Source organism: Cherax quadricarinatus, chromosome 7 (assembly GCF_038502225.1).
Source record: "Cherax quadricarinatus isolate ZL_2023a chromosome 7, ASM3850222v1, whole genome shotgun sequence".
Taxonomy (NCBI): Eukaryota; Metazoa; Arthropoda; class Malacostraca; order Decapoda; family Parastacidae; genus Cherax; species Cherax quadricarinatus.
This window is the reverse complement of record NC_091298.1, coordinates 9258389-9285524: the sequence shown is the minus strand read 5'-3', so window position 1 is coordinate 9285524 and position 27136 is coordinate 9258389. Positions and strand designations below refer to the sequence as shown.

Below are 27136 nucleotides of genomic sequence, written 5' to 3'. Positions count from 1 at the left end.
CAGAAGCACCTAATGTTTTATGTCAAAAGATGTCTTCATAAACAGTATACAGTATGGAGCATTTTGAAGAAATAAACATTTTATGCTCTGACTTTATTAACCAATTCAATAGTAAAGGTCAAAAGACATCTTCATGGTTGATTCATTTTATACAAAAGGATATCATTCTAAGTACTGTATTATGTTCAAAGTTTTGATTGATTAAAATATGTGCTGTCAATCTGAATGAAGTCATGTGGATGTTAACTTCAGAGAGAAGCCTTGATACTTGATAATATCTTCCTGACTTCAGTGATGAAAAAAAATAGTAGAGAATGTTCCAAACTTTTTTTAATTAAAAATATTGCTGCAACATCAAAATAATGTGCCTCAAATCCCATTCTGAATTATAAGATTTACAGTAGTAAGATCAGCATGACTTCTTTTTGGTATAAGAATATAATGCACAGCAATTTTCACCACAAAGTAAGTACAAGATGAAATGAGAATTCCACAAAATCATGAAAGTAGCAAACTGTTTAAGGAGCACTGGAGACCGCAGATCAACAACTGTACCACCATAGCAGCAGTGTGTATTCAACATATCGGTAATCCCATCTGTTGCTCAAAAAGAGGTAAGCCTTTCAGAAATTAAGTGCCTGTTGAATTTCATATGTCTACTGAGTGGTGCCTTGTTTCAAAGTGAAACAGGCACCAGGCAGAGAAGTATTGAAAGAGTAAATTGTACAGTATTTTTTACAGAAATGAGGGTGCTGCAGGATGCTCATGTAATACCGTAAACAGCATCCAGCGTTAGTTGCATTAACACTAAGGAATATCAAACAAATGCAAATATCATGAAATGCTAATACAAAGAAATTACTGGAGAGAAAATACCAAAATAAACTTCTTCTAAACTTCTTCTTTTATTTATGAATTCCACTAAAAATCATCACAAGTGTTTAATATAAATGGTATTAAGTAACCCTAAAATTAGAAGCTTTTCTTATTGCAGAGTTGAACACCAAAATTAATTATCAAATGTACTCAACATTAGCACAATTTCCAATCAAAATAAATGAGCAATGTCTCATATTGTAGATCTGAAAATTATGTATTGCTTTAATTTCACTTGAATACTTGATCAAAAATTTTCCTTTATTTTAAGCAATTATACTGAGTTACTGCATGAGAGTACTTTATATTAAACAGTTTTTAACAGTACCATCATCATATGATTAATGAAACAATATTTTCTTCTGTTTAGGAGTTTAGTATTTGTCTCATTGGTTGGTTCTTTCTAGCAATACTATATACTTTATTTGCTAAACTAACTCATGCAATTCTATAAAAAATCTAGAATAGTAAAGAGAATGCAGAAAGACAAAGTTAGTACATTATTTTTACTATTCTTGCCTTAAACTGCTATGTCCTTCACATAATGCAATTCAACTGCTAAAAGACTTCTATTTAAAAAAAAAAAATCTGTATTTCAACACATTTGTTCTTGTATTGTCCCCCAGATCTTCACATCCTCATCCTGGTACACTAACTGGTCTAATGATGTCTGGCAACATCACTAACTATAGGAGGCTAAAACACTTGGTCCAGATACAGTATGTACGAAGATTTTTCAATTGTTTCTGCTTAAGTTGCATATAAGTTCTGAGGTTTTCTCCCATGTAGTATTATAACTTATCTTCCCTATTATGACTTTTTTTTTTTATAAAATTGAAGAGCTTATCTTAGTTAGGCATTAATTGAAGTGGTATGCCTAGTATTTTTTTGCAATACTCTCATCCTCTTGCTTTCCCCATCATGTTCATCAGAACAGTATAGGAGAACTCTTCAGAAAATTTCTTTAGAATTAAATTTTATGAACTGCTAAAGGATGACAGATCTATCATTGATGAATATTATTTGTAAAGTAGTATTCACAATTTTTAATATATTTTTCAAATGCTACCTTATTCTTCTAATACAGTTAAATTACTTTATTAAATAATTATATCTTTCACCATTACTGTATTGGTATCTTTTATTTTCCCTTCTATCTCACTTACACAAAACCAACTGATGGAGCACTTTCCTGGTGGTGTGTCAAGAAGCAGTGCTGGAGGAAGTGTTTGCAGTGGCAGTTGACTGGTTAAGGGGGCATGGTTTATCATCTGGATGCCCAACACATGCCACAACTGGTACATGCCCAGAATCCCACATTCCTGGGCCACAAAGTTCACACAGCCCCACCAGTGTGCAAGGCAAGTAGTTCATGCTTCGGTACTGATGAAGAAGACCCCGAGCCTGTGAACAAACCAAAAGGCAATAACTAAAGATACTAACCTGACAAGCTGTTGGAGTGTGAGCAGGGTAATATTTAGTGAAGGGATTCAGGGAAACCGGTTATTTTTATACAGCCAAACTTGAGTACTGGAAATGGGAAGTGCAATGGCTGCAGTTTAAAGGAGGGGCTTAGGATATTGGCAGTTTGGAGGGGTATGTTATGTATCTTTATATGTATATGTTTCTAAACTGTTGTGTTCTGGGCACCTCTGCAAAAACAGTGATTATGTATGAGTGAGGTGAAAGTGTTGAATGATGATGAAAGTATTTTCTTTTTGGGGATTTTCTTTCTTTTTAGGTCACCCTGCCTCTGTGGGAGACAGCCAACTTGTTAAAAAAAAAACTAATGTCAAATGCAAAAATTAAGAATATCACTACAGTGACATCACAATATGCACCTGGTTTTGACTATAGTTGCTCATTTCATACAAAAATGAAATATGCCTATACAGTATGGTACAGTACCCTATTAAGATTTGGCATGAATATAATGCAGAGAATCTGTAGTTGGGAGATTAGGAGGAGGTGTGGGATTACCAAAACTATCATCCAGAGGGCTGAGGAGGGGTTACTGAGATGGTCTGGACATGTAGAGAGGATGGAACGAAATAGAATGACTTCGAGAGTGCATAAATACGTAGTGGAGGGAAGGCGGGGTAGGGGTCGGCCTAGGAAAGGTTGGAGGGAGGGGGTAAAGGAGGTTTTGTGTGCAAGGAGCTTGGACTTCCAGCAAGCGTGAGTGAGCGTATTAGATAGGAGCAAATGGAGACAAATGGCCTTTAGGACTGACGTGCTGTTGGAGTGTAAGCAAGGTAACATTTATGAAGGGATTCAGGGAAACCGGCAGGCCAGACTTAATTCCTGGATATGAGAAGTACAGTGCCAGCACTCTGAAGGAGGGGTGTCAATGTTGCAGTTTTTTAACTGTAGTGTAAGCATGCCTCTGGCAAGACAGTGATGAAGTGAATGATGGTGAAAGTTTTCTCTTTCTCAGGCCACCCTGCCTTGGTGGGAAACGGCTGATGTGTTAATAAAAAAAAAAAATGAAAAACAAAAGCTTCTTTGTATGTCTATGTTTTGACTCGCCTAATTGTGCAGGTAGGGTCCACAAAGGACACATGAATATCTATATAGGGTACTCAATTGTGGGATTTACAAAAAAAAACATAGTGCCAAGGAACCAGCATACTCTAAAAATAGGAGTAAATGGCTGAAATGGGCTCCAAGAGGAGGTATTAGGCACTACAGCTACTGGAAACTTCAAAATTATTAACATTATATGTTTTTAGGGGCTCTGGTGGCCTGGTGGTTAACGCTCTCGCTTCACACGGTGAGGGCCTGGGTTCGATTCCCAGCCAGAGTAGAAACATTGGACGTGTTTCTTTCCACCTGTTGTCTATGTTCTCCATCAGTAAAATGGGTACCTGGGTGTTAGTCGACTGGTGTGGGTCGCATCCTGGGACACTGACCTAAGGAGGCCTGGTCACAGACCGGGCCGCGGGGGCGTTGACCCCCGGAACTCTCTCCAGATAAACTCCAGATATGTCAGCCTATTTCCCACTGAGATAGGGTGCTCAAGAGAACAAAAAGAAAATGTTCCCTTTGACTATGTTTCTAACCGCTTTTCCAGAAGGAGATTTTTCTTTTGCTTTGTTTTATTTATAAAGCACTAGAACCATTTGTTTATTCAGTTTTTTAACAAACAGCATTGAGTTTTTTTTTTACTTTATCAAATTCATACTATCATTATCAACCTGCTAATATCATGATCAGTCCACTGTCATATTACAGAACTCATAATCATAACATAAAATCCACTGAAGTAAATTTTTCACATTTCATGTCCATAATCCATTCTGTGTCATTGACTATGTCAACAAATTTAGATAAAATAGGAAACAACCCTGCTATTCATGCCAAAAAGAATGCTGGATTTGAAACCGCTAGAATTTATGAGTATGTATACGTCAAACACGGTGGCTCGTAAGACGTATATATATGACCGAAACAGTCAAAGGGTTAAGTATTAAAATTTAATAACCCAGTTAGTATAAACAAATGCCATGTACCTGGAGTTTACCTGGAGAGAGTTCCGGGGGTCAACGCCCCCGCGGCCCAGTCTGTGACCAGGCCTCCTGGTGGATCAGAGCCTGATCAACCAGGCTGTTGCTGCTGGCTGCACGCAAACCAACGTACGAGCCACAGCCCGGCTGATCCGGAACTGACTTGAGGTGCTTGTCCAGTGCCAGCTTGAAGACTGCCAGGGGTCTGTTGGTAATCCCCCTTATGTGTGCTGGGAGGCAGTTGAACAGTCTCGGGCCCCTGACACTTATTGTATGGTCTCTTAACGTGCTAGTGACACCCCTGCTTTTCATTGGGGGGATGGTGCATCGTCTGCCAAGTCTTTTGCTTTCGTAGTGAGTGATTTTCGTGTGCAAGTTCGGTACTAGTCCCTCTAGGATTTTCCAGGTGTATATAATCATGTATCTCTCCCTCCTGCGTTCCAGGGAATACAGGTTTAGGAACCTCAAGCGCTCCCAATAATTGAGGTGTTTTATCTCCGTTATGCGCGCTGTGAAAGTTCTCTGTACATTTTCTAGGTCGGCAATTTCACCTGCCTTGAAAGGTGCTGTTAGTGTGCAGCAATATTCCAGCCTAGATAGAACAAGTGACCTGAAGAGTGTCATCATGGGCTTCGCCTCCCTAGTTTTGAAGGTTCTCATTATCCATCCTGTCATTTTCCTAGCAGATGCGATTGATACAATGTTATGGTCCTTGAAGGTGAGATCCTCCGACATGATCACTCCCAGGTCTTTGACGTTGGTGTTTCGCTCTATTTTGTGGCCAGAATTTGTTTTGTACTCTGATGAAGATTTAATTTCCTCATGTTTACCATATCTGAGTAATTGAAATTTCTCATCGTTGAACTTCATATTGTTTTCCGCAGCCCACTGAAAGATTTGGTTGATGTCCGCCTGGAGCTTTGCAGTGTCTGCAATGGAAGACACTGTCATGCAGATTCGGGTGTCATCTGCAAAGGAAGACACGGTGCTGTGGCTGACATCCTTGTCTATGTCGGATATGAGGATGAGGAACAAGATGGGAGCGAGTACTGTGCCTTGTGGAACAGAGCTTTTCACAGTAGCTGCCTCGGACTTTACTCTGTTGACGACTACTCTCTGTGTTCTGTTAGTGAGGAAATTATAGATCCATCGACCGACTTTTCCTGTTATTCCTTTAGCACGCATTTTGTGCGCTATTACGCCATGGTCACACTTGTCGAAGGCTTTTGCAAAGTCTGTATATATTACATCTGCATTCTTTTTGTCTTCTAGTGCATTTAGGACCTTGTCGTAGTGATCCAATAGTTGAGACAGACAGGAGCGACCTGTTCTAAACCCATGTTGCCCTGGGTTGTGTAACTGATGGGTTTCTAGATGGGTGGTGATCTTGCTTCTTAGGACCCTTTCAAAGATTTTTATGATATGGGATGTTAGTGCTATTGGTCTGTAGTTCTTTGCTGTTGCTTTACTGCCCCCTTTGTGGAGTGGGGCTATGTCTGTTGTTTTTAGTAACTGTGGGATGACCCCCGTGTCCATGCTCCCTCTCCATAGGATGGAAAAGGCTTGTGATAGGGGCTTCTTGCAGTTCTTGATGAACACAGAGTTCCATGAGTCTGGCCCTGGGGCAGAGTGCATGGGCATGTCATTTATCGCCTGTTCGAAGTCATTTGGCGTCAGGATAACATCGGATAGGCTTGTGTTAATCAAATTTTGTGGCTCTCTCATAAAAAATTAATTTTGATCTTCGACTCTCAGTCTGGTTAGCGGCTTGCTAAAAACTGAGTCATATTGGGACTTGAGTAGCTCACTCATTTCCTTGCTGTCATCTGTGTAGGACCCATCTTGTTTAAGTAGGGGCCCAATACTGGACGTTGTTCTCGATTTTGATTTGGCATAGGAGAAGAAATACTTTGGGTTTCTTTCGATTTCATTTATGGCTTTTAGTTCTTCCCGCAATTCCTGACTCCTAAAGGATTCTTTTAGCTTAAGTTCGATGCTTGCTATTTCTCTGACCAGTGTCTCCCTACGCATTTCAGATATAATAGATGATGTAATAGAATGTAATAGAATGTAATAGAAACCGAATGAATAAAAATATGCCTTATGAAAATATAAACTGTATATGTAATTATATTTAACCCTTTGACTGTTTCGGTTGTATATATGTCTTACGAGCCACCGTTTATGACGTATATATACTCGATAAATTCTAATGGCTTCAAATCAAGCAGGAGAAAGCTGGTAGGCCCACATGTGAGAGAATGGGTCTGTGTGGTCAGTGTGCACCATATAAAAAAATCCTGCAGCACTCAGTGCATAATGAGAAAAAAAAACTCCGACCATTTTTTTAATTAAAATGCCGATTTTGTGGTCTATTTTCGTGTAGTAATTATAGTTGTATTCTCATTTTCTTGGTCTCATTTGATAGAATGGAAAACATATTATAGAAATGGAGGTGATTTTGATTGGTTTTACTATGAAAAGAAACTTGAAATGGAGCTCAAACTAGGGGAAATACTTGACTTTTGCCGATGTTCAAAAGTAAACAAATGATGTCATTTTACAATAAATGTCCAAGTAGCCATTCTAATATGCAGTCATGAATGAGTTGACATTATTTATACAATTATTACAATATTGCAGTAGTCTCCATAACAGTAAATTTTCTATTTTTTGTTTGAATAAAAATTCAAAATAGAAAGCAAGAGTAATATCAGAGGGGCCTGAAGATGTGACTGATGAACAAAGAAAATGTTATTTTAGAGCCAAGAATGTCTGCATTGTTCATTCTGGACCTTATTTTGAAATTGTCATGTTTTTTTAATTTTTGTGAAATTGGCCAAATTGCAAATTTTTGACCACATTACTGGGTAGTTGAAATCGGTAAATAGGCAGTTTCTTGTACTCAATTGATAGAAAAAATGGAGTTCTAAAGAAATAGCTATGAGTTTGGTCTACTGCAACAATGGAATTAGCCGAAAATAGGACTCAAAGTGGGCAAAATTGCCGATTCGTAAATATCGCCGAGGTCGCTAACTTCGCGAGAGCGTAATTCCATCAGTTTTTCATCAAATTTTGTTCTTCTGGTGTCATTACAATTGGAAAAGGATTCTCTATCATTTCATAACATTTTTTTTTTTTTTTTTGGAAATTTTGTGACACCAGGAGACACCTCGGGATTTGGGGTTACGACAGTCAAGGGGTTAATGGACACTGGTCAATTAATAATTTTAAAATTTGTTTTCCTACAAATACATACTGTAAGTGATTACAACACAATCAATAAAAAACAAAAAATTGGTTAAAATATACTTACTAATATGCCAGGAGTAAGGGGCTAGTAACCCCCTTCTCCTGTATACATTACCGAAGTTAAAAAGAGAAACTTTTCTTTTTCTTTTTTGGCCACCCTGCCTCCGTGGGATATGCCCGGTGCATTGAAAGACGACTACTTACTATAAAAGAGAATACATGATGAATTGTAATTTACCTTCTTTAGTGCCATCTGGCCATCCATATGATTAGCTAATGAAGTGAAGTATAATAAGGTCTCATCTGGTCGAAGATTCTGATCCACAACATCATTTCCGTACATGCTAACAATGGCTACCACCAGGAAGAGGTGAAAGTAGTCAGTCTGATAGTTACTCCAACATGCCTCCCACATAGCCATAGCCTGGTCCTCTGAGAACTCTCGCTTGAAACAACTATGGTGGTGATATGATGAAAAAGAGAAAAGAATACTAAATTATTCTATTTTGCATTATTAAAAAGGTGTGGCGCCCTGCAGGTATGGTGCCATTTATGAACATTTTACACTGTATATTCATTTATAGCCTCAAAACAAGTGCCAGGTAAACATTCAATTGTGGCAATAATGATAATCAAGCATAATACATGATGGTTATCAAGTTTCACATTCAAAGCTGCGGGTAACAACCAGTTTTCTCAAAATACCTTGGATATGAACCCTTTCTAATGGTTCACAAGAAAACTACCCTATGCTACAACTAAGCTCAAAACTAATGCATAAATAATTTAACCTAACTATCCTAACATAGCATATACTAAACAATAAAAACAATTTATAACTTTGAGATACTGTAGAGCAATGTAAAAAGAATTAAAAGAAGAAATTCAACTAAGAATACAGACTTCTTTAACCCTTAAACGGTCCAAACAGATCGACGTTCAAATTCGTAGTGCTACAACAGTAGATCTACTTTTTTTTACATATTTTCAAATATAACAAAAAAAATGTAGATAAAAGTTTTTTTACACATTTTCAAATGTAAAACAAAAAAGAAGATCTACATTTTTTTTACATACTTTCAGATGTTGAAAAAACGTATATATACGTTTGGACCATTTAAGGGTTAAGGTATACCACAGCACTGGATTGTATCTAATGTAAATACTTATACTGCACATGTATGTATGAATACATGTATATATACCACTGCTTCACCCATCTCACTACCAGATCACCCATCACTCTCCTCCCCGATCAAGAACTGTAAACAATTACAGGAATATATATACGTATATCCTACTATATTATCAAAGAACAGAGCATTAGTAGTAAGTACTACAAAGATCCCTCAATATTAACATACAGGAGTATCCAACGATGACAGAAGAGCAGATCCATCCCATCTTGTTGTTTGGCCATGTGACTGAAGAAGCGTGGTGTCATTATTCGCAATAACTCTCGTAAGTAACTCTGTAAAATGTTTGCAAGTAAATCACTTCAAAAAATCAGGTAGCAAAATACTGAGAAAAGCAAAATTATGTGCACAGCAGACTATATCTGCTCAGGAAAAGGGCTGAATGAAGAGATGCATTAAATAACACAATAACAATAGTGAGCATTAAATTATATAACAAAGTAAGCTTAAAAGAATTAATTTACCAAGTTCTTTTCCATGTCCTCATCTTTGGGTGATGTTACAAAGATAGTCTTACTCATAAGACCAGTGAAACACCAGAATACATCAGCTTCATTACGCACTTCAGCCAATATTGGGGCTAGAATATCAGACATTCCTTGTGTATACCTGTAAGGAAAAATTACCAACTAATACAATAAAGTAACTGGAACTTAATTTAATGAAAAAGAGAGCCTCTTGTGTAAAGGTTACTCTTTCATTACACATGATGAAACTAAGGTGACTAAGTTAATTTTAAGATTAAAATTATCCATAAAATACAAATAAGGTTATAATGAAATATTCATTTTTATGTCTAGTAATTAGACACAAGGTCAGTTAAAAACAGTTTGTTTTCTTTATTGTTTCTATCAGTTACCAGAGTAACTTTACACTAGATCAATGGTCATATCTTGTAATGGGAAGTAAAGCAAAAATGAAGGCTTTTATATACAAACTGAAAAAAAAGTGTTCATGGGCAACACTCCCTGACTTTCCAAATGCACTATCATGGACAAAGTATTATTACAAGACAGTTCAAACGTGTGCCAAGCCATAAGGGTTCCAGTAACTTTGAATGTAACCTAAACTGTCATTGGCTAAACATACATATGGAAGGGCAAATACATTACAGTATAAGTACTGTATTGTATAGCTATTGTACAAATTACATTCCTGAAAACTCTTTAAAAAAAAATGAAATTATTAAAGTACTCCGAGTACACTTACCCCATGACTGGGTTATGCACAGCAAAGTTTAAGAGAATTTTCTTCATCTTCTCCAAATTTGGATTATCATTGCCAGCAAAACAAGGGTTGGATCGATCAGTGCGCACAACATCTTTTTCCACAGTGCACTGAACGTTTCTCCTGAACCAATCCAGGTCTTCACCAGACATGCTCTCTCTCACGGTGCTAAAGTATGTTAAAAGGAGATAAATTAAGCATATTATCTGCAGTTACATTCAGAGCTTAAACATTAAATTTTGAATGAGTTCTACAATCTTAAATTTTTAAAATATGAGCAAATATTTAGAATTTAAATTTTTAAACCAACTATCCAAGTAATACCCAGATTTTACACCTATATATTTTATGTATACATCAACAGAGCATGCCATCTTTGATCAGATCAACAAGGCATGCCATCTTTAATCAGATATATCAGGTCAGCAGATAGCATATAAAACAAAATTATAGACCATCAAACAGTAAGAATGAGGGAAGGAAGGAGAGTTGAAGAGGAAAAGTGAGGTGGATCTAAGTAATATTATAACATCCTTGAGATTAAGATTAAAAGATAAAACATATACAGTGTTTAAGAAAAGTAAAAAAAAAAAAAATAAAACTATAAAAATATTCTGTACTTGATCTTATGATAGAGTTGATGTTTTTCCTCCATAATAGCTTGGCGCTGGTCAAATGTCGTACGGAAATCATAATAATGAAGCAGGAAGGGCCACACATTAGCTCTCAGCTCAGGTTCCACACCACCAAAGAAAATAGCTCTCCGAAGTGCAAGATCATCCTCTATTTGACCTTCCTAAATGAGAAGAAAAAAAATTTTGTACCTTAAATAACATATTGTATAACGTTTTAAAAATCTAATAACAATAATGCAAACTAATACAATTTTGTTATGAATTAATTTTACACAATATAATGCAAAGTCAACTACTGTTCTTGACATGTTTGAGACAATAATTATTTCAATATTGCATTCCCATTGTAATCTCCTGACATCCAGCATATTAAACATAAAATAATGATTTTCAAAAGATTTAACAATTGAGCACATGATAAACTGTTGAAAAATATAGCAAAAATAAAATAATAAATATTTTCCTTACAGATGTATGACTGCACCCCTGGGAGAGTGCCATACGAAACAGTCCTTCAGAGACCTCACACGTGAACTATTTCTAATAACGTTATGCAAGCATTACTAACCTCATTAAAGTAGGTGATCCAAGTTTCAGGATCTAAGCATTTGTGTTGGCCCTCTTCTGGATGAAGTTCAGATTCACTGACGTGAGGCCTTGAATAGATATCATTACATCAGAGAGCTTGCAACTAATCAGCACTTCAATGGATACCAAACTACTGCACATTCAAAAGCATGTAATATAAAAATTAAGCCCCAATCCAGAAAATAATACTTTAAACTATCATCTACCAACTTAGAATAAACACATCTTCCTGCAAACTCAAAATTTGGGTATTTTTGGCAAAATTATTTTACTGGGATTAATCTAACAAACTATTCAAGCTACAAATTGTGTACATTATTATACATAATGCCAACCAGAGAATGCTATAAAATATTCACCAAGTAGTTATTTATATGAGAATCAAGCTTTTATTTTTCCTATTGGCTGCACAATTAATAAAAATTCTGCCTGCCTCCAAAAAAACATAAAAAAAATTCAAGTACAATAACCAATTATTATGCCCTCTGCATCAGCTGTAATTTCTAAAAATTCATCAAACTAATTTTCAGCTAACATTCTTCAGTCCTTCAAATATTACTATACAATGTATCATTTAACCATTCAACTGTTCCTAAGCCTACATTATAACTGCAATAAATTGTTTATAAACAGCCGTGAATTAAAGGACACATGAAAGGAACAAAATACAGATAGTTATATAGTGGTCACCCGAGTTTCGGCCATAATTCGTTCCATAAGGCTGTTCGAGTGCCGTTATCAAACAAATTTGTTCCCATAAGGAATAATGTAAATTAACGCGTCCGTTTCAGACCCCCAAAAAATACACTTACAAAAAGCACTTACACTAATACACTTACATAATTGTTAGAGTTGGGAGGTGTACGAAACTCAGGGTAACAATGTATAATTATTCCTTCTTAATTCTCATTCAGTGAAATAATCAAAAAGAATATACAGTACACACCAAATTTCATGAACCTTGATTTAACTGACTTCAGATATGCAGGACAAAATACACTAGGTTAATAATAAACAAAGTCTGATAGTTACTGAATTATCTGTTACTGTTGTGAGAACAGGAAAACAATTTTATATCTATCAAACACAATCCCCATTGCCTGGAACTTGCTTTACTATACCAGTCCTTTAATTCAAGGGTTTACTGTATATCTTTCTACCACGGACTTTTATCATGAGTTTTAGGGAACACTGATCTATCTGACATACTGTACAGTATTCTGTAATTTTAGAGTAAACTCCTTTATCAAAGAGCTTCTTATACTGTAAATGCAAAATGACTTTTATAATTGATTCTTAATAATTTAAAAAATATATACAGTACTTCCATATATTCTCCTAAACAAATAAGTTTGTGTGAGCCCAAGGTTTTATGTATTTGTGAATCAACATCAGTGAGGATGCAGGAATGTGTGCAGAGATATCCCAAGAAAACTTCTGCCCAAAGAAAACAGTTTTTAACCCTTAAACTGTCCAAACGTAGATCTACGTTTTTTCAACATTTGAAAGTATGTAAAAAAACATAGATCTTCTTTTTGTTTTTTTACATTTGAAAACGTGTAAAAAAACTTTGATCTACTTTTTTTTTTTGTTATATTTGAAAATCTATAGGGGAAGGAAGGCGGGGTAGGGGTCGTCCTCGAAAGGGTTGGAGAGAGGGGGTAAAGGAGGTTTTGTGGGCAAGGGGCTTGGACTTCCAGCAAGCGTGCGTGAGCGTGTTAGATAGGAGTGAATGGAGACGAATGGTACTTGGAACCTGACGATCTGTTGGAGTGTGAGCAGGGTAATATTTAGTGAAGGGATTCAGGGAAACCGGTTATTTTCATATAGTCGGACTTGAGTCCTGGAAATGGGAAGTACAATGCCTGCACTTTAAAGGAGGGGTTTTGGGATATTGGCAGTTTGGAGGGATATGTTGTGTATCTTCATATGTGTATGCTTCTAGACTGTTGTATTCTGAGCACCTCTGCAAAAACAGTGATAATGTGCGAGTGTGGTGAAAGTGTTGAATGATGATGAAAGTATTTTCTTTTTGGGGATTTTCTTTCTTTTTTGGGTCACCCTGCCTCGGTGGGAGACGGCCGACTTGTTGAAAAAAAAAAAAAAAAAAATATTTGAAAATATGTAAAAAATGTAGATCTACTTTTGGAGCACTACGCATGTGAACATAGATCTGTTTGGACAGTTTAAAGGTTAAAACCTGGGTATGAAGAAAGAGAAGAATGGACAGAAAGGGGAAAGAGGATGTGTGAGGAAATTTCATAAATGGAATGTGCATTAGAAAATCAAAGGCTTAAATACCAAAGGAGTATGTGCATCTGGAAATAAAGGAAGATAATATGTTGAAAAAAATAGAAGAGTGAACAAATGTGATAAATGACAAAAGAGAAGATACATTAAAGTCTGTGAGTGTGGTTACAGTGATGGCATAAAGATTAAGGAAAAGAACAATAATGTAATTATTACTATTATTATTAATATTATTATTTTATCCTAGGTAGTAGGTTGGTAGACAGCAACCACCCAAGCAGGTACTACAATCCTGCCAAGTGAGTGTAAAACAAAAGCCTGTAATTGTTTTACATGATGGTAGGATTGCTGGTGTCTTTTTTCTGACTCATAAACATGCGAGATTTCAGGTATGTCTTGCTACTTCTACTTACACTTAGATCACACTACACTTGCATGTACAAGCATATATGTACACTAGACTGGTCCAAAAATACACATTAATTTTAAAACTTCAAAGGAAGTGCACTCCACAATGTAATTTTTATTCCACTATTTGAGCCTGTACTGTGTGCCAAAATTTGGACTATTTAATGCATATTTAAAGGTTGCACAAAACTTCATCTTTAGCTTCTCTCTATTGCAGATGGCATCCTCAGCACTGAGTACACAAAGTGCATCAGAATGGTGATTAGTAGAATGTCCCCTCGAGTTTTTCTCAACTGCCTGGCTTCCGACGTGAGGTGACATACTTTGCATGTCACAATTCTTTCACCTGAAGTAGAACCTACCTTTCCCAAAAAGCTTCAAGAAGTCCTGTGAAGCCTGCTGTGCCATCTGGACAAAGGCAAGGATCCCTACCCAGCAGTTAGATTCCTGCATGTGGAAGTTGAAGAAGTTAATGCGGGAATACCAGAACCTCAAGAAGGAAGGAAGAGTCAGAAGCGACTTTGTGAAGGCAGAGGCCGTGGCAGCTTCATCCTTGGTGACAGCACCTCAGCTGTCTTCCATGTCCTCCTCCAGCCTCAAGTCCGAGGGCAATGAAGACTGCTTCTACTCCCAGTTGCTCGACAGCGCTTACGGCGCCTCCCAAGCAACTGAAGAACATCTTCACCTTTCCTGCTGTTGCGTCAGCCCTCGATCGAGTCAACCTTCTGGACCATAAAGCTGTGTTCCTGGGAGGAGCCATGGTAGGGGCTCTTGGCCATGGTCTCTCGAGTCTGACCCTCTCCAGAAGCTCAGTCTGGTGATCTAGGCAGCAGGCATGGCTTCGAGCAGACACTCAAGATCAAGAAGTCTTCACTCCCAAAGATCCACTTCTCCTGCACTAGGATGCCAAGCTTCTCCCAGACTACTGGGGATAGGGGAAGGGTGGACTGTGTAGCTGTGCTCGTTACTGGTCCGAGCGATTTCAAGAAATTGTTGGCTGTGCTGAAGACAGAAAGGGGAATGGGAGACGCACAGGCAGAAGCATGCATGGTGGCTCATGACAGTTGGTCACTCCATCTTCATGTTCAAGACCCGGTCTTCGATACGACAGCCTCGAACGTGGGTCTCCACCCTGGAACCTGTACGCTGATTGAAGAAGGGCTTGGGAGGGAACTCGTGTGGACAGCTTACCATTATCATGTCTTGGAGATTGCCCTCTCCAGTGTTTTCAGGGTAGTCTTTGGGCCGATTTAAAGAAGTGAATACAGGAGGCCGCACATATACAGCGCCCTCTTTTTGGTGTTCCATGTTTTCATTGGTTTTCAACTGAGCCATTGTGCATTGTGTTCGGTGCTTTTATCGCTTTTCCGCCATTGTCATACAACAGTTGCATAAGGGAAGAGCAAAAGGCACCATATTTTAAGGTATTTATTTTACTTTTATACCTAGCTGTATTGACCATTTAATATATGATAGTGTAAACACATTATGAGGCATTTTAGAAGTGATTTTTGTTTACCGTAGTGGGGTCACGAACCTAAGAGCTGTACAAATGGGGCCCTCCTATACTGTACTATAATATAAATTACTTGAGCATTAAAATTTTATGATTTCTGTAAACCTAGAAATAAAATATAATTAACAATGCATACTTACATGCAAACAAGAAATTGCTTAAGTGCTGCTTCTGGTGTCGAACACTCCTCATCCCTGGGCTTGATTAAAAAGTTCCAGTCTTCAAATACTGCTGCCAGCTTGTCTAGGCCTCCATAATGAAAATGAAAGATCTTGTATTGGCTCTCCCGGCTGGCAATTACTAACTGGCCACAAGTATGGTCTTGATCACTGAAGAAAAGTCGGAGAGACTTACTCTGCCCTATGGAACATAATTCACATTTCAACGTTAAAATATGCTCATGAATATTTTAGAAAAAGCTAATAAATCAATAATGGCTACTGAAATAAGAAAAACTTAAATTACAGTATTGTACTATGCTGTGTTTCATTATTACACATTTATATTATGTTGCATATCCTCCCTCCTGCTCTTCTTCCCTCTTCATATGCCTTCTTAATTCTTTTCTTCCCTTTTTCTCCACCCTCTTCCACCTCCACCCTCCTCTTCCTCTTACCTCAACCTCTTCCTCCTCCTACCAATGCAAAAAATAATTTTTCCTGAATTTTGAGCTATTGCAGAACATGTATTTTCCTGAACTGTAGGCTAATGTAAATAAATTTTAGGTGTAAGCACAAGATTATCCTCTAATTTCCTCACTTAAATTTATTTTGAATGACCAAAACTAAAATGAGAAAGTACTCACTGACATCAATACTGAAGATGCCACACTTGTGCTCTCTTCTGACTGGAGACGATCCTCCATCAACAGGAGTTGGGCAGAATGAGGACAATGATGAATCTGGGAAAGCTAAGTTGGCAGAATAGGCCATCGACTCTGCACTTCTTTCATACCAATACTGTTCTCCTGAAGATGGTACAAATAATGTTATCAAAGTGTTAAGAGACTAACTAAGACATTAAAAAAAAAAGACTGCTTTCAAAATGTGAAAATAAAGATTATCTTTTGCTTAAATAAATGCAAGTACTTTTGTTTAAACTGTGTAAAAGAAAAATATTACACTGAGTGCACTGTGGGCCACTGTTTGGGTCACCCTGCCACCTGAGGCAGGGTGGCCCAAAAAGAAAGCGAAACTTCCTCTTTTTGAAATTTAGTAATTTATACAGAAGAAAGGGTTACTAGCCCCTTACTCCCGTTATTTTAGTCGCCTCTTATGACACACATGGCTTACGGAGGAAGAATTGAGAATGATCATATGTACACACTGAAATAGTAATTATAAATAATAATGCATGTCATAAGAGGCAACTAAAATGCTTGGAGCAAGGGGCTGGTAACCCCTTCTCCTGTATATATTACTACATTTAAAAAGAAACACTTTCTTAAAAAGACTTAAAAAGAAAAACTTTCGTTTTTCTTTTTAAGTCACCCTGCCTCGATGAGATATGGCTGGTTTGTTGAAAAAAATAATTGCCAACCCCATAAGGGTCATACAGCACCTGGGAAATGGAAGGGTTTGATCTATGGAAGGAAAGAGCAGCTCAGATTCCCTAGATCCAAAGCCCTACACCAGCACTGATGCATCTCCCTTTGAAGGAATGCATAGGAAGCAAGTTTCCAAATATACAGTAAATAAAACTAAAACCAAATGTCTTGGTAAATGTTTAGAATTATACTAACCTTCTTGTATGGAAACTTACTGTATAGTACAATGCTGACAGTATAAAAAAGATTCTATTTATCTATCTTGGAATTAAAACAATGCATGGCTTAACATTACATAGGGTATACATTATAGTGTGTGTGCCTGAAAAATAATTATGTAATGGAAATTTACTATATTTTTTATTATATACAAAATAACCTTCGGGCTTACCATTACCAGCAGTGAAGTAGTGAGGTGGAGTCAAATGTGGTTCAGGAGATGATTCCAAGCTATCTTCTCTTTCACTCGTGAGTTGTCCCAGAGAACTTGAGCTTTGTATCGTCTCTGTGATGGTTAAACTTTCTCCTAGTTTGTCCCCGTCTGAACTGCTGTCTGAAGAGGATATATATCGGCACTTCTGGCCATCAACTATGTCATCACCATCATCTGTTTCTTCGTTAATAACAGAACTAAGAGGAACAGACACTCTGTTTTCTTCATGGGTATTATCTTCACTAATTTTATTGATGGTGAGTTCTGAACCTTCTTTTAAAACTGAAACAGTCTCACTTTGCTCATTGTCTGGTAGCTGCCATTCTTTCTGTATATCATTTGTATTGTGTTTACATATGTTCTCGTTAACTTTATCAGAAATTTCTTTACCTTCTTCTGTATCACAAGTTACCTCATCATTGCCTTCTTTTATTTCATTATCCCTCTCACCTTTGTCTTGCTTTGCTTCATCACCATCATCTTCAACATATTTCTGTTGGCCATCACTAATGTTTCCATCACTATTGGGACTAGCCTCACCCTTGGACTGTGTAACTTCACTAGTCGTATCCAAGGTGGAGATACCAGACGTAGACATTGTAGCAGCATCATCAAATGAAGTCTGTGATCAAAGGAATGTGAGAAAATTGTCAAAAAAAATAATCGTGAAGGGCTAATATTGGACAGTTTTTTACCACAATGGCTATCATCCACTTAAGTAGGGTGATCCACAATAAAGAAACATTCAATATAATTCACACAATAGTTATTCTGTCAGAAGTGTACAGCCATCACAACTTAAATGACTCTCCAAAATGTAACATCACTAATCCACCTTCAGAGAGCAGGCAATGTACTTTTTACCTCTAGGACTGGGTAACCAGTTTTCCTAAATACCTTCATAAATACGTACTAACTTGTACGCTCTCTAACAGCAGGTCAGATCCTTAAAACCCTCTGTCTCCACTCACCCTAAGCAAACACATTCACACGTGCTGTGTGAATACTCAAGTCCCTATCACTAAAAAACTCCTTCACATCCTTCCTCCATCCCTTCCCAGAATTACCCCTTCTCCTCCTACTGTCTATCCCATATTTATATACCTTCTTTGTCATCTTATTCTACTCTATCCTTTCTAAGAGTCCAAACCACCTCAATGACTCTGCCCTCTGAATAATATTTTTTGTAACTCCATATTTTTTATATTACAAAAAATGAAAGGCAATATATTAAAAGGAAGAGAGCAGTGATGAATGATACATCTAGTTTGCATAGATTATTAATGAATGATAGAAAAATACTACTTTTATGAGGCTAACTGTTTATTAAATATGTAAAAAATAATTCACTATGTGCTCTGGTTACATTTTACATAATTTTGTATACTGTCATGAGTTAAGTTCATATAATAATGAATTCATGATTAACTGTTGACAGCAGTAAATGAGCTTTTCATCATTAAAAAATAAATCAGATTCTTACTTTCAAGAAACCACTGTAGTTATGTACTTACTTTTCTTAATGTACCACTGCTATCATGTAATACCAAAGAAGAGACAGACATTGATTCAGAGTCTGATGTTGGATATGGAGAATTACTGCGACTGCTTCCCTCAGTGCTGAAAATTAAAAAAGTAGTATGTACTATACATCCATCCAGTTTTATAAAAAAGAAATACGTACAGCATTCTAAGGCAACTCGTAAACTGTACTATATTTCTTGAAGTGATAAATCTATGTGGATCATTCAGCTTAAAGAATGCTGGAGGATCAATTCTCTGTTCATTAATGGTGGCCTTGTCTCTGACCAGTCAGGCTGTTGGTGATCACTGATATATTATAACAACATATTACTGAATTTGAAAATTAGCTAGTAAGTAATAATGTATTATAACTGAAGAGAACAAAGATATCTATCTACTCTGACAAAAAGAAATCAACTCATTTACAAGTAACTCCAGGAAATTGTGGTGCATTAGCTGTAATTAGCTCAGTGGTAAAGAATTCAATTTATAATTGAAATGACCTAGGTTCAATCCCTTGGCAACACATGACACATGGGTAATATCCTTACAGCTTCCTCTGTTCATCTACCAGTAAGCATACTATTATGTGTCACATTACAGAGGTCTGAAAGACCCCAACAGATATAAGCCAGTTTGACTTCCTTTGGTATCCTGGATTAATCTTCTGAAGAAAGTCTCTCTCTTTCACTTTAAAAAAAAAAAGTTGTACAGCAGTTATGTATATTCCCAAATTCTTAGTAAATCATTTTGAATGAAAGAAATAGTTTATTTGGTCAAGAAACAACACATCATGTGGAAACATATTTGAAGTGCAGTACAATCTAGCATGGCTGACATGCTTACTAAATTAGATTTTGTGTGCATGTGTACAGTAATTGCATACAAAAGTTCATCACAGCATTTATCACTAAATTAACTGTACAAGATGATAATTTTAATGAAGTAGAAATCTTGAAATAAAATTGGGAAAAAATGCCCCAAAATAGTATAGTCCATCAATCTTGTAGAAAGTACAGTATAGGGCCATAGACGTGGCTTATATAAAATAGTATACAGTGGATCCCCGGTTCGCGATGCTATCGGTATCCGATAAATCCGGTAACCGATGCATTATATCGCAGAAAATTTGCCTCGCTTCCCGATACAAAACCCGGTATGCGATGTGGTTCGTACGAGACATGTCCATGTGTGGCCTGAACTGCCCCGTGTGTGCCAGTGTTTACAAGCCAGCCAGTGTGCGTGCATCTAAGGATACATTCGGTACATTCCATATTATCCATATTATCACTGTTTTTGGTGCCTGTGTTTTGCAAAATAAGTCACCAGGGGCCCCAAGAAAGCTCCCAGTGCCAACCCTTCGAGACCAAGGGTGCTAATGACTGTTGAAATGAAGAAAGAGATAATTGCAAAGTACGAAAGTGGAGTGCGTGTGTCGGAGCTGGTCAGGTTGTATAGTAAACCCCAATCAACCATCTCTACTATAGTGAGCAAGAAAACGGCAATCAAGGAAGCTGTTCTTGCAAAAGGTGCAACTGTGATTACGAAACAGCGACCGCAAGTGTTAGAAAATGTTAAGAGACTGTTATTGGTGTGGATAAATGAAAAACAGATAGCAGGAGATAGCATCTCTCAAGCAATCATTTGTGAAAAGGCTAGGCAGTTGCATGACGATTTGGTAAAAAAATTGCCTGCAACTAGTGGTGATGTGAGTGAATTTAAGGCCAGCAAAGGTTGGTTTGAAAGATTTAAGAATCGTAGTGGTATACATAGTGTGATTAGGCATGGTGAGGCTGCCAGTTATGTCGTGCGACAGAAGTCCAGTGACTCTCAACCTGGTCCTAGTGGCATTAAAAGAAGAAGGGAAGTAACCCCAGAAAAGGACTTGCTACCTTAAGTCCTAATGGAGAGGGATTCCCCTTCTAAATGCTAACACCATCCACACTCTCCCCTCCTCCCATCCCATCAATCATCACCAGATCTTCATTAAAGATAAGTGTCAATTATTCTTTCGTTATTTATTATTTATTGTTATTGTAATTACTATTCTATTGCATTAACTTAATATTTCATGTGGTAAAAGTTTTTTTTTTCATACTTATGGGTGTCTTGCATGGATAATTTAATTTCCATTATTTCTTATGGGGAAAATTGATTCGCTTTCCGATATTTTTGGTTTACGATGAGCTCTCAGGAACGGATTAGTATCGCGAACCGGGGGTCCACTGTATTTGACTAGCATTTGAGGGAAGGTATAAAAAATGTATGTAAAACAGTTGAAAGGATGATGTAATATGGATTTTGCTGTGGGTGACTCTTCCATCCTATGCTAAGATTTCAGTGTTAAGTGAAGATTCTGCACGATTCAAGGAAGGCTTTTATTGGAGAAACAAACTAAGAAAGCAACTGGCCTGCTTACTTCATTTGAGAAATAAGGTCATGATTCCGTCGAAGACGCTCATTGGGAATCCAGTTCAGGTGCAGTGTGGTTCCATGAGTCATATCTGCTTGACACTTGATAACCAAGTAACCAGGATGGTGTACCTTTTCTCCATCTCCACGATAACGTGAGGGAGGGTGTACACAAACATTGTTCTTACCTAATGACAAAAGATTAATTGCTTCAGCAGTTTACATGATGAGTGTAACATACAACATTAAAATCATTCAGAGATTTACTTACGTAGTACTATCTTCAGTCATATTTTCTCTCTAATAAACTAATATACTTCCACTGCCCATAATTGTCACATATTATCCCACTGACTAAAATAACACTGTTTTTCTCTAAAAAACATAGTACATCTACTTCTGTCTTCCTAGTCCACCTCTTCATTTCTTATCTGGCTCTACTTGCACTTTCTATCAGAACTCTCAAACATGAACTCATATTCACTCATTTCATTTATGAATATACATGTATACAGTGGTACCTCAAATTTCGGTCTTAATTCATTCCAGAAGGCTGTTTAAGAGCTGTTGCTGAACGAATTTGTTCACATGAGGAACAAATAAGTTACTATGCACTCTCAACATCTTCCTGCAGCACATCAATTACCTTGATTTGTTTTAAATCTCAAGTTTTAACAAAATAATGCCCCTTATTCATCATATCAACCACATATAAAACTAATCTCAAAGAAAAGTGCTATTTTTTAATTAAAAACTAAGCAATAAAAATGATTTTAAAAACAATTATATCACTTTTCAACTTACAGAAAACAATATCTCCATCTTCATAAGCTGGCTTGGAGTTATCAGAATAGGTTATGCCCAAAAAGCTTGACGCTCTTCGCAAGATGCCGTTGAATGACATTTTGGTTTGCAAGAGTAATCTTGGTAGGTACACCCAAATGCTTAAAGCATCTTTTTCTTCAATCCCATCTCGAAAACTGTAAAAAAATGTACATATTTTATGCTACAGCATAAGTATATGTATATTAAAGCATCTAATAATTTAAATGTTCTTCTCCTTACCTTAAAAAACATTTTTACAGTAGGTACAGCACTGTATTTAAAAAATATTTATTTTATTTTTCTCTTAATGATTTCTTCAGCTTTGCATTACAGTAGCCTATTGTTTTACTATTGTAGCAGTTGATGGTACTGATATATTAGCAGATGAGTGCTTAGGCACATTACACAGCAGCAATGTTGTGGCACCTACCACAGCAGCAGTGAGCTGTGACACCTACCACAGCAGCAGTGAACTGTGGCACGTACCACAGCAACAGTGTGTGTTGTGGTACCTACCACACCAGCAGTGTGAATTATGGCACCTACCACAGCAGAAGAGTGTGCTGTGGCACCTACCACAGCAACAGTGTGAGATGTGACACCTACCACAGCAGCAGTGTGAGTTGTGGCACCTACCCCAGCAGCAGTGTGTGTTGTGCCACCTACCATAGCAGCAGTGTGAGTTGTGGCACCTACCACAGCAACAGAGTGTGTTGCAGCACCTACCACAGCAGCAGTGTGAATTATAGTACCTACCACAGCAGCAGAGTGTGTTGCAGCATCTATCACAGCAGCAGCGTGAGTTGTGGCACCTACCACAGCAGCTGTGAGTTGTAGTACCTACCATGGCAGCAGTGAGTCGTGGCACCTAGCACAGCAGCAGTGTTGTGGCACCTACCACAGCAGCAGTGTTGTGGCACCTACCATGGCAGCAGTGTGAGTTGTGGCATGTACCACACCAGCAGTGTGAATTATGGCATCTACCACAGCAGAAGAGTGTTGTGGCACCTACCACAGCAACAGTGTGAGATGTGACACCTACCACAGCAGCAGTATGAGTTGTGGCACCTACCACAGCAGCAGTGTGAGTTGTGGCACCTACCACAGCAGCAGTGTGAGTTGTAGCACCTACCACAGCAGCAGAGTGTGTTGTGGCACCTACCACAGCAGCAGTGTGAGTTGTGGCACCTACTACAGCAGCAGTGTGTGTTGTGGCACTTACTACAGCAGCACTGTGTGTTGTGGCACCTACCACAGCAACAGTGGTGTGGCACCTACCACAGCAGCGGTGTGTGCTGTGGCACCTACCCCAGCAGCAGTGTGTGTTGTGGCACCTACCACAGCAGCACTGTGTTGTGGCACCTACCACAGCATCAGTGTGTGTTGTGGCACCTACCACAGCAGCAGTGTGTGTTGTGTCACCTACCACAGCAGCAGCAGAGTGTGTTGTGGCACTTATCATAGCAGCAGTGTGTGTTGTGGCACCTACCACAGCAGCAGTGTTGTGGCACCTAACACAGCAGCAGTGTGCATTGTGGCACCTACCACAGCAGCAGTGTGTTGTGGCACCTAACACAGCAGCAGTGTGCATTGTGGCACCTACCACAGCAGCAGTGTGTTGTGGCACCTAACACAGCAGCAGTGTGCATTGTGGCACCTACCACAGCAGCAGTGTGTTGTGGCACCTAACACTGCAGCAATGTGTGTTGTGGCACCTACCACAGCAACAGTGTGTTGTGGCACCTACCACAGCAGCACTGTGTTGTGGCACCTACCACAGCAGCAGTGTGTTGTGGCCCCTACACAGCAGCAGTGTGTGTTGTGGCACCTACCACAGCAGCAGTGTGTGTTGTGGCACCAACCACAGCAGCAGTGTTGTGGCACCTACCACAGCAGCAGTGTGTTGTGGCACCTACCACAGCAGCAGTGTGTTGTGGCACCTACCACAGCAGCAGTGTGTTGTGGCCCCTACCACAGCAGCAGTGTGTGTTGTGGCACCTACCACAGCAGCAGTGTGTGTTGTGGCACCTACCACTGCAGCAGTGTGTTATGGTACCTACCACAGCAGCAGTGTGTTGTGGCACCTACCACAGCAGCAGAGTGTGTTGTAGCACCTACCAGAGCAGTAGTGTTGTGGCACCTACCACAGCAGCAGTGTGTGTTGTGGCACCTACCACAGCAGCAGTGTGTGTTGTGGCACCTACCACAGCAGCAGAGTGTGGTGGCTAAAGCTCCCGCTTCACACACGGAGGGCCCGGGTTCGATTCCCGGCGGGTGGAAACTCCGACACGTTTCCTTACACCTATTGTCCTGTTCACCTAGCAGCAAATAGGTACCTGGGTGTTAGTCGACTGGTGTGGGTCGCATCCTGGGGGACAAGATTAAGGACCCCAATGGAAATATGTTAGACAGTCCTCGATGACGAACTGACTTTCTTGGGTTATCCTGGGTGGCTAACCCTCCGGGGTTAAAAATCCGAACGAAATCTTATCTTATCTTATCTTACCAGAGCAGCAGAGTGTTGTGGCACCTACCACAGCAGCAATGTGTGTTGTGGCACCTACCACAGCAGCAGTGTGTGTTGTGGCACCTACCACAGCAGCAGTGTGTGTTGTGGCACCTACCACAGCAGCAGTGTGTTGTGGCACCTACCACAGCAGCAGTGTGTGTTGTGGCACCTACCACAGCAACAGTGGTGTGGCACCTACCACAGCAGCAGTGTGTGCTGTGGCACCTACCCCAGAAGCAGTGTGTGTTGTGGCACCTACCACAGCAGCACTGTGTTGTGGCACCTACCACAGCATCAGTGTTTGTGGCACTTACCACAGCAGCAGTGTGTTGTGGCACCTACCACAGCAGCAGTGTGTGTTGTGGCACTTATCACAGCAGCAGTGTGTGTTGTGGCACCTACCACAGCAGCAGAGTGTGTTATGGCACCTACCACAGCAGCAGAGTGTGTTTTGGCACCTACCACAGCAGCAGTGTGTTGTGGCACCTACCACAGCAGCAGTGTGTTATGGCACCTACCACAGCAGCAGAGTGTGTTGTGGCACCTACCACAGCAGCAGTGTTGCGGCACCTACCACAGCAGCAGAGTGTGTTGTGGCACCTACCACAGCAGCAGTGTGTGTTGTGGCACCTACCACAGCAGCAGTGTGTGTTATGGCACCTACTACAGCAGCAGAGTGTGTTGTGGCACCTACCACAGCAGCAGAGTGTGTTGTGGCACCTACCACAGCAGCAAATTGTGTTGTGGCACCTACCACAGCAGCAGTGTGTTGTGGCACCTACCACAGCAGCAGTGTTGTGGCACCTACCACAGCAGCAGTGTGTTGTGGCACCTACCACAGCAGCAGTGTGTTGTGGCACCTACCACAGCAGCAGTGTGTTGTGGCACCTACCACAGCAGCAAAGTGTGTTGTGGCACCTACCACAGCAGCAGTGTGTTGTGGCACCTACCACAGCAGCAGAGTGTGTTGTGGCACCTACCACAGCAGCAGAGTGTGTTGTGGCACCTACCACAGCAGCAGAGTGTGTTGTGGCACCTACCACAGCAGCAGAGTGTTGTGGCACCTACCACAGCAGCAGTGTGTTGTGGCACCTACCACAGCAGCAGTGTGTTGTGGCACCTACCACAGTAGCAGTGTGTTGTGGCACCTACCACAGCAGCAGTGTTGTGGCACCTACCACAGCAGCAGTGTGTGTTGTGGCACCTACCACAGCAGCAGAGTGTGTTGTGGCACCTACCACAGCAGCAGTGTTGTGGCACCTACCACAGCAGCAGAGTGTTGTGGCACCTACCACAGCAGCAGTGTGTTGTGGCACCTACCACAGCAGCAGTGTGTGTTGTGGCACCTACCACAGCAGCAGAGTGTGTTGTGGCACCTACCACAGCAGCAGAGTGTGTTGTGGCACCTACCACAGCAGCAGAGTGTGTTGTGGCACCTACCACACCAGCAGAGTGTGTTGTGGCACCTACCACAGCAGCTGTGGTCTTCTACGTCGCGCCTCGCACTATAACTGGCGCTCGCATCAGAAAGAACCGTCATGCACACTGCACGTATTACAAGGCTTCTGTGGCACTACAGCAGCTGACTGTTATCTTGTGGCACTACAGAGTGAATCTGTTATCCTGTGGCACCAAAACAGCAGCTGATGTTTACGTCACTTCTGGCTTGATGCAGTATTGCCAGACTACTATTGTCGAAGTTTTCATTCAAATTTAAAAATTCATGAGTAAGTTTATTCAGGTACAAGAACACATAAATAATTATATAAATTATCATACGTAACAGCATATGTGCAAATTACCTAAGATAACCTAAAAAAGGTCAGACAAAGTGTTTTATTTCCTTGGAGTGGCCCGTGATCTGGTGGTTAAAGCTTTCGCTTCACATGGTGTCTGGGTTCGATTCCCAGGGAGGGTAGAAACAGTTAGTTTAATATGTTTATTATGGACCCCATACCCATCCTGTGGGCGGTAGTCAAAAGATTACAGAGGTACATAATTGGTCCAGGGACTCGACTCCAAAGTTTTGATAGCTGAGCAAGTTACAGAGGTAATGAATTCACAATTTACAAAGGTAATGAACTCACAATTTACAAAGGTAATGAACTCCAGGTAGGTCTAGTCACAATCATGACAAGTTACAAAGGTATTTACAGATTACAGAGGTATGTAATGGGTCCAGGGACTGGGCCCCAAAGTTGTGATGTCTGAACTAGGTACAAGGTAATGAACTCACAAGTTACAAAGGTAATGAAAACTGTAAGAATGGTTACTTACATTTATACATGGCTACAATCATGAACAAATTATAGTGTAGTGAGCAATTCACACATTGGGTGTGTTTCTTTACACTGGTTGTCTATGTTCCCTATCAGTAAAATGGGTACCTGAGAGTTAGTGGACTGGTGTAGGTCACATCCTCGGACAAAACTG

General features: G+C 39.4%; 1 protein-coding gene across 1 annotated transcript; it reads right to left on the bottom strand.

Annotated features, from left to right (window-relative positions):
* Positions 1 to 1942: 1942 nt before the first annotated feature.
* Positions 1943 to 26313, bottom strand: TBC1D16 (TBC1 domain family member 16). The gene is made up of 14 exons (XM_053773798.2): positions 26174 to 26313; positions 22174 to 22349; positions 21377 to 21557; positions 18948 to 19053; positions 17392 to 18055; positions 16260 to 16421; positions 15595 to 15814; positions 11261 to 11348; positions 10678 to 10853; positions 10040 to 10225; positions 9295 to 9439; positions 8999 to 9105; positions 7873 to 8089; positions 1943 to 2280 (listed from the first exon to the last, which is right to left on the bottom strand). The coding sequence occupies exons 2-14, from the start codon at positions 22271 to 22273 to the stop codon at positions 2080 to 2082; spliced, it is 2553 nt and encodes an 850-aa protein (XP_053629773.2). The 5' UTR covers positions 22274 to 22349; positions 26174 to 26313; the 3' UTR covers positions 1943 to 2079.
* Positions 26314 to 27136: the final 823 nt, after the last annotated feature.